The sequence below is a fragment of the Olea europaea genome, unplaced genomic scaffold (assembly GCF_002742605.1).
Source record: "Olea europaea var. sylvestris unplaced genomic scaffold, O_europaea_v1 scaffold1896, whole genome shotgun sequence".
NCBI classification, from domain to species: domain Eukaryota; kingdom Viridiplantae; phylum Streptophyta; class Magnoliopsida; order Lamiales; family Oleaceae; genus Olea; species Olea europaea.
In genome coordinates, this window is record NW_019236764.1 from 115,918 (window position 1) to 124,121 (window position 8,204).

The following is an 8,204-nucleotide window of genomic DNA, read 5'->3' on the forward strand; positions in this document are numbered from 1 at the left end:
AATGGGTTGAGCCTCTCGGGTTTGGGGTAATTAAGGCTATCTCCAATCTTACATCTAAATTTGATTTAGTTTTACACCATTTTACATCAAAATCTTGTATCAAACTAAAAATCAGTTTCAACCATTATGTTAAAATTTATATCAAATGAACAGTGTTTAATAATTTTCTTTATTTTTTATTCTTAAAAATTTATTTGTTTGAAATATTATTATTTTATTTATTTTACAACTACATAAATTAATAATAAATAATTACATTAAATTAACGAAAATATCAAATTGATTTACTATTATTTTTTACATTATTAAAATTTATTATAAATGCACGACAACAACAACAATAAATTTATTGTATTAAAAAATATATAACACAAATGATACAAATACTATCAATCAATTTATTTGGGAAATGAAAACAAAGGAAAGCATTGACTTCGCACCTTTTTGGTGCAAAATAGTGCAAGTTTTGCAACATTTTTTGGGTACAATTTGATATTTTAGCGTCTCTTTCGGAGATGCTCTAATATTGTTGCTAAATTTAATTCGAAATCAGTCCAATATATAAGTTGGTCCGTCATAGTGATCAAGTCATACCAATCTCGGTCGTCTAGCTCGAAGGCACTTGAGAGATGCCCTAATTAGTTTGATCAATAAAAAAATTAAAAGCTAAAAGTCAATCTCTTTCAGTTTTGCCACCCACCAAAGTTCTAATATAGTTTTGTTATTTATAATATATTTGGTATGGATTAAAATCTGATTTTAATTTAAGTCAAAGTCAAAGTCAAAGTCAGACAATCAATATTAATTACATCTTTTATGGATTCCACGACTTTTTAACCACACATTTCAAAAACGCATATCACAAACGACTAAAAAATCTAACTTTAATATAAATTTTCATTTATCTTCTATATTTTTCAAAAACACTTTTTCAACTGTATTTATGAGTTTGAAAGTCAAGTTGGTCTCATATTTGGAAAACGATTTGGTCTAGTTCCAAACTAGGGTTGGCAACGGGGCGGAGTGGGGGAGCATTTTTCTGCACCGTTACGCGTTTAAGGCGGGGGCGATTGTCCCGTTTAATTTTTTTTTTCATAATTTATTTTATTGCCCTAATTCATTCAAGTGAGACAATAATATAATTATTAAATTTTTAATGCATTAATTTATTTATTTTTAAAAATTAAATTATTCAAATATATTTGGTAAACAAAAATTTTTATTGTTTATTATACTCTTTAGATAATTTTAGTTGCACTTGCATCTTCTATTAGATTAATAAAATTTCGTGGAGTTTTTCTATTTAAAGTATTGAATTCTATATAAAAATAAATAAACGGGGCGGGCCCCTGTTACCCTCGCCTCTACTTGATTTATCAGTAATTCCCGGCTCGTTCAGGGCAAGGCTTCCCAGGTATTGAGTTTGGCAGGGATTTATCGCCATTCCCATTCCAAACATATTTTTAAATTAGCCATCAAATTTGAAAAATGATTTGACATAATCCAAAACTAATTTTCAACTGGCCTATTCACACTCACAATTGTATAATCGTGTTGATTCTTGGCCTTTTATTAAGATAAAAAAATCAATGGAAACTCAAAATCTGAAGAATTATTAGGATAAAACAAAATTGAAATCTTCATCCTAGATTCCAAGATTACTACGTGACAATCCATGAAATCAGCAGTACTAACACAAATGAACCTAACCCTTATCCTTGTTCTTATCTTACTCACACCAAACCCGCAAAAATAATTTTGCTACCTCCTTGTAATCAGAACAAGATAACAAAAAACAAAGCAAAAATAAAATGGCCACTTCACTACAAGCAGCTGCCACTTTCATGCAGCCAACCTTAAACATACTTATTTTTACAATTATTGCAAAAAATAAATAGTTTTTACAATTATTGCAAAAATCAAAATAAAATGGAGGACTTCAATTGCAAAAAAAGATATAGTTTTTACAATTATTGCATGTTTAAGGTTGTTGTAGGTACGGATAATTTAATTACTGATTGGTCTGAGCTTTACATCATACTTTGTTGGCAAAATGCATTGATCAGTGAGCTTTAATAAATAGTTTTAGAATTTTGGAGAAGGCTCAAATTTGAAAGGAGATAATATCAACAAAAACTCAAGAGCTTCGTTACTGAGAAAATGTTCCACAAAGGGATATCATCTTGCAGAGTAATAAGTGACCGTAGAAATTCAATAGAAATGATATCCTATCGATGGTGGGTAGGATAATCATGTCCACCACTAATACGGCAACCGTCAAGCCTACACTTTTTGAAAATTTAACGTGGAATTGTAAAAAACTGTAGGGTTGCCACGTCAACGTTGAATTGTCAAATATTGTAGGTTTGCCACATCAACGATGGACAAGATAACTCATATCTATCATGAGTAGGAGATTATTTTTTGAGAAATTCAATCGGGGACAATGTGCAATGTTTCTATCTATTGACTGAAGTGCAAGCACCTATATTCCTCTCCAGTGTTACGGCTAATGACCTAAAAATTGCGTGACGTGTGTTCTTTTACATTTCCTCTCAAATGGAACTTGAATTTATTTTTTTAGGGAGCAAATACTGAAGGAGTTCCAAAACAGTAAACTTATGACGAAATTCAAAGCAACACCTATTTAAAAGTGAAGGGAACTTGAACTGCTAACCAGTGCCCAACCATTGATGGGGGTGTTGACAGTTTTACCTTCAAAATTGGCAAATATAATGCAAAGAAATTTTGCTTAGAGCCAACATCATTCACTGTCAAGGCCGAGGGTGTAAACAAGAATGCCCCACCCGAATTCCAAAAAACAAAACTCATGACCCGTTTAATCTACACCCTTGATGAGATTGAAGGACCCTTTTGAGGTTTCACGGGATGGAACTATCAAGTTTGAGAAGGATGGAACTGACTATGCTACAGTTAAAGTACAGCTCCTGTGGGTGAGCGCGTGCCGTTTCTTTTCTTTTCACCATCAGACAGCTCGTGGCTTCCGGCAACCCAGATAGTTTTAGTGGGGAGTTCCTCGTGCCATCATACCGAGGTTCATCGTTTCTTGACCCGAAGGGACGTGGTGGATCTACTGTTTATGATAATGCAGTTGCACTGCCTGTTGGAGGAAGGTTAGATGCTATCGTAATTTATACATGTACATCCTTGTTTTTACCCTGGTTCCCCGAATTTACACTTGCACAATCTCACATCATCTTTTACATCTTATATGTTTAATCCAACCATTATAACACTTCCATGTCATTAATTTGTCAACCAAGGTGTACAAATAGCTTAATCCTTTATGTTTCTTTAGTAAGAATAGTTTCCAAACGACAAAGTCAAAACTAGTCGATATTTTCTCTTGTTAGGGATTTATAGTTAATTTACACTTCATGTTCTTATTTTCACTAAAACTGAATAATAGGATTACATCATGTTGAACAGGGAAGATGAGGAAGAGCTCGAGAAGGAGAACATCAAGAATGTTTCAACAAGAAAGATTACCTTGAGTGCTACCAAAAGCAAGCCTGCGATTGGTGAAGTAATTGGAGTATTTGAGAGCATTCAGCCATCTAATACTGATTTAGGGTCAAAGGCTCCTAAGGATGTGAAGATTCAAGGGGTTTGGTATGGCCAGCTTGATTCACAAAGTGTGTGCTTGCCTTTTGGTTGAATTTTGCTGTGATTCTAAAGGTTCATAAACTTCTTATGATAAAATTGAAGAATGGAATAGGTATCTTGCTTGTACATTAGTATTGATTTCACTTTGCTATTTTTATTTTTATTTTTATTTTTGCTCACACGTTCCTAGGGTCATTTTCTGAATTAGACATTTCAGATGGCATCCCGAGATATGACATCCACAATAAATGATAAATAACGAAACTATGTCGGGAAGGTTCCCTACACATTCAATTTTGGCTTAAGCGTTTTTCGAATTATAAGCTGATCCACACGTTCTTAAAAATTTACAATTTTGATCCAACTTTTATCAACGCATTTTATAGGACATGCTACCTATAATTTACAAAACACTTTACCAAACATACACGTCCAAACATATCATCGAGTGCATTTTTACAAACTTTTTATTGGTTATGGTATTAAAAATTTAGCATCTATTTGGTATGAATTAAAATTCAGATTTTAATTTAAATCAAAGTTAACAATGAATTTTAATCACAGATTTCATGGGTCTTATAACTTTTCAACCACACAATTTATCAACTTTTATCAAAATTCTTTAAAAATCTAATTTTAATCTCCACCAAATTGGGACTTAGTATATTATTCTTATTGTCATGAATCCAAGAGAAAAGGATACATTAGACTTCTAACTAACCTAAACTTTGCTCCTTGATATTTGGTACGTACGTAACACAACTCCTAAAACACGATCGTTTCGTTTAAAAAACTCCAAAAAAATCAGAAATTTGTAAGAAAATACTTCGATAGGCTAAAATATTCTAAAACTTTAATTTTGAATTGTTCTTGGAGCAAACAATTTACCAAATTTATACATTATTAAATTATCTTTCTTTTATATTCTAACTTCAGATACTTCCGATCAAGACTGAATCCTAGTTCTAAAAGGAAAGTAGTGTTATATTCTGACCATAATCCTAACAGACTTCAAAATTCTTTTTCCTAATCCTAGAAAAACACGTTTTCTTGGCCTGTCTTCCCACACTTGGAAATCTATAAATTCTTGCGTAATTAATATATATTCACAAGAGTTTTATGGTTAGAGAGAGAGAGAGAGTTTCATGGTTAGAGAACCGAAAATGTCGAGTTTTTTCAAGAATAATAAAATCATGGCTGAAGAGAAAGAAAAATTCATGGTTCCACCATGGTTAGGGCCATTGCTCAAGACTAAATTTTATTATCAATGCTCTGTAAATAACCATAAAAAGTATGAAACTTTCTTTTGTTACCAATGCACGGGAAAAGCTTTATGCGATTTTTGTGCAGAATCCGAGGAACATCGAGGCCATCCATTTCTACGAGTATGTGATTTATTTTTTAAGTCGAGGATGATTGTCTTTTGAACTTTGCTATTTGTACTCTGATTTTTGACAATTTGACACTTTGATTGACACTTGCATTGTTGTCGAGTGTCAATTCTTGTCTTTTTTCTTTTAAAATTTGTATTATCTTTTGGCAGGTTTTTAGGGCTTCTTTGAGACCAGCTCTCTTGTTTTTGGACATAACAAAACTACTCGATATATCTGGTATTCAACCCTTCATAATAAATAGCAAGCAGATTCTGTATCTAAACACAGATATACAACAGGTGAAACAGAAGCCGAAAAACGGGTCTATGTGTAAAATTTGCTATCGTCAAATTAAGGATTATAAGTACGATTTTTGCTCAATAGGCTGCAAGGTACTGAATGAGGATTAATTTAACTTTTTGTCTTTATAAAATTTAATCTGATTTTGTGTAAACTTTTCTTGTGTTGCAGGTAAAGTGCTATGAAAATAACATCGAGTTGTACGAGAAAAAATGTAGTGGCAAGAGATCCTTATGCTTGGATTCGAATGGAGATGTCCCTTCGATGGAGACTAATGAAGTTGAAATAATAGAGAGTAGTACAAGTAGAGAAGACAATAGATTTAAACGTAAAAGAAGTAGAAAAGGAATCCCACATAGAGCTTCTTTCTTTTAAACAATCTAATCAGTATACTTAATCGGGTTCATAAGAACTGGCAATTGACCATATCGAGCCCTATGAAGACTTTAGTTTTAATCAACTATGAATGTATAATTTAGTATATAGAGTAGCGTAGCGGGATTTTGTTAGTTTAAAGACTCTTCGTATTTTTATTTTTTATTATTTTTATTTGTAGATCTTGAGTGATTTTACCTATATTGAATAAGATTTTAATTATACTGAATAAGATTTAACTAGACAATTGTTGAGATTTTTAATGTTTTTAAGCCCAAATCCTTTTTGATCTACAAATGTGTTTGTGTGCGTTCAATGAAACTAGAAAGAACACCTTTTTTGTGTTAAATATGGCAACTGCAGACCAGTATCGACATTAATTCCTTGGAATCCTTAGATTTGGAATTTGATCAACATAAATTAATTTCATAATTATTATCTTATTAAAAGGCTATGTTTGAATATGAATAATATTTTTTTTAGGTAATTTATTGATAAGTTATATCTTTCAGCTTTTTTTGTCTAAAGAAATTGTCATACTTCTTTTTGCATGAATGAATATCGCAATGTTTATTATTTTAAATATTGAACCAAGCATATTGACTTGCATGAATGAATATTGCAATCTTTCAGCTTTTTTTGTCTAAAGAATACAACTATAGCATTAAAGCTTCACAAATCTAGAAAAAGAGTTTAGTATTTATAGAAAAAAATCCATCCTTAAAAGTAGAATTGTTAATGAAATAAAATGCCAAAAGTTTCCTTATTTGATCTCATCAAGTCTAACACAAATTTTAATTCCCAATAGACTTTCAAATAGAACTTTAACTAGAATTTGTCAATTAAACTTGAATAGAATTTCTCGATAGCATTCCAATTAGAATTCCTCCTCATGTGCATTTCAATTAGAACTCTACAATTATTTCAACAAGGAATTCGGGTCACATTCAAATTATAACAACTTTTTGTTCAAATTGTCGATTAACAAGAATTAGAAGAGAGCGAATTCCCCCAAAAGGTGGGAAGAATACAAATTGATTTCCTCAATACGTTGTTAAAATTTCAGCACCATTTCTCATGATCAAAATTGTATGCTCAAATTATGCAGTAGGGCTACTATGGGCTATTAGGTTTATCCTATTGTCCTCCCAAATAATGCATTCCATGCCTCCCAAGGTAAGAACTGGTTCCGCAACAAATCATAAAAGCAGAACTTCATAGAATCCACAACTAGCATTACTGTATTTGTTAAAGAACATAAGATAATTCCAAGATCACTTCTCGTTCTTGAAGCATTAAAATTTATGAAAACCTTGAACTCCTCTCAATGCCACTCTCTTCGAAGAGATGCCAAAAGTATTATCATTATTAAGCATTTTCTTCTTCATTATGCTTTCTGATCAGATTCAACATCCCAATTTAAGTTGGGACGAAATGGTTGCGGAGTTAAAATGTAGGAATTTGATTTCTACCAGAGTAATCACATGATCATAGAATGGAATCTAACCCGTAGAAATGGAATACGTTTAGAAACATTTATTTTATTTTATTATTAATTTTTTTGGGCAAATCGAATACCCTATTTTGCTATCTCTCACCATGTTGTACGAACTGCCAGAGTTATCATATTAAGGAAAAAGATACTTGGACGGGGCAACGTTAGCCCTGTCTAAACAAGGCGCCCAATTTGGAGCCCTGGATGGACAAGGCCACGCATCTCTCCTTAAGTCATAGAATAGGAAACTGGTTTCTCGAACATTATAAGACATGGCTGTATCCTTGCTTGTACAACTGACGATGCGATGTTTGTTCGAACAGGCATAAACAGTCCAATTACTCCATCAGAGGTAGAATTTATGTTATATAATAATGAAATGCACTAATTTTTTCAGATTGCAATATGTAGAGGCCATACTCCAAGAGCTGAATTCTCTACTAAAAAGTCCCAACAGAACATTGTTTCTGATGATTACCTCCAAAAAAAATCAGCTTATGAGAGAGACACCAAGAATTTACTAAAAAACCAACAAAACTCCGGCCTTCACCTGGGATTGAATGAATGGCGAGAGAAAGGTAGGGTTTGAATCTAACAAAGATGGATACTTAAGACAAAGTCTCTAACCCAATCAATTATGCGATAACCATTTTTTGTTTGGGTGTTTGAGCCATATTATTTTGTTAATAATGCATTCTTGAATAGTGCATTGATGAAAAATGTGTGGTTAAAAAATAAGATTTTTTTTTGATCTACGTGTAATATTATTTTATTAAAAAATGTGATTGAAATGATGTCAAATCACTGTTTAAAAATATATTTTTTTTGAAATAATGTGGCTCAAATAGGCACTTAAGTTTTTTGGATAGAGTGATTTAACTAAATTCTATTGTAAAAGAAAAATAAACTGTCAATATTATTTTGCATATTTATTGATTGATTTTTAGTTTCCTATACACGGAGTGTTTATGCAATTTTTTGTGTAATCTAGATATAATAAATATCTTAAAAATATTGCGTAAAATAATTAAAAT

General features: G+C 31.8%; 1 protein-coding gene and 1 pseudogene across 1 annotated transcript; both read left to right on the top strand.

Annotated features, from left to right (window-relative positions):
- The first annotated feature begins 1,929 nt into the window (after positions 1-1,929).
- On the top strand, positions 1,930-3,679 carry LOC111378886 (annotated as a pseudogene).
- Positions 3,680-4,785: 1,106 nt separating this feature from the next.
- Positions 4,786-5,819, top strand: LOC111378891. The gene is made up of 3 exons (XM_023002171.1): positions 4,786-5,012; positions 5,171-5,392; positions 5,472-5,819. Exons 1-3 carry the CDS (start codon positions 4,791-4,793, stop codon positions 5,673-5,675), a joined length of 648 nt encoding a protein of 215 aa, XP_022857939.1. The 5' UTR covers positions 4,786-4,790; the 3' UTR covers positions 5,676-5,819.
- The last annotated feature ends 2,385 nt before the right edge of the window (positions 5,820-8,204 follow it).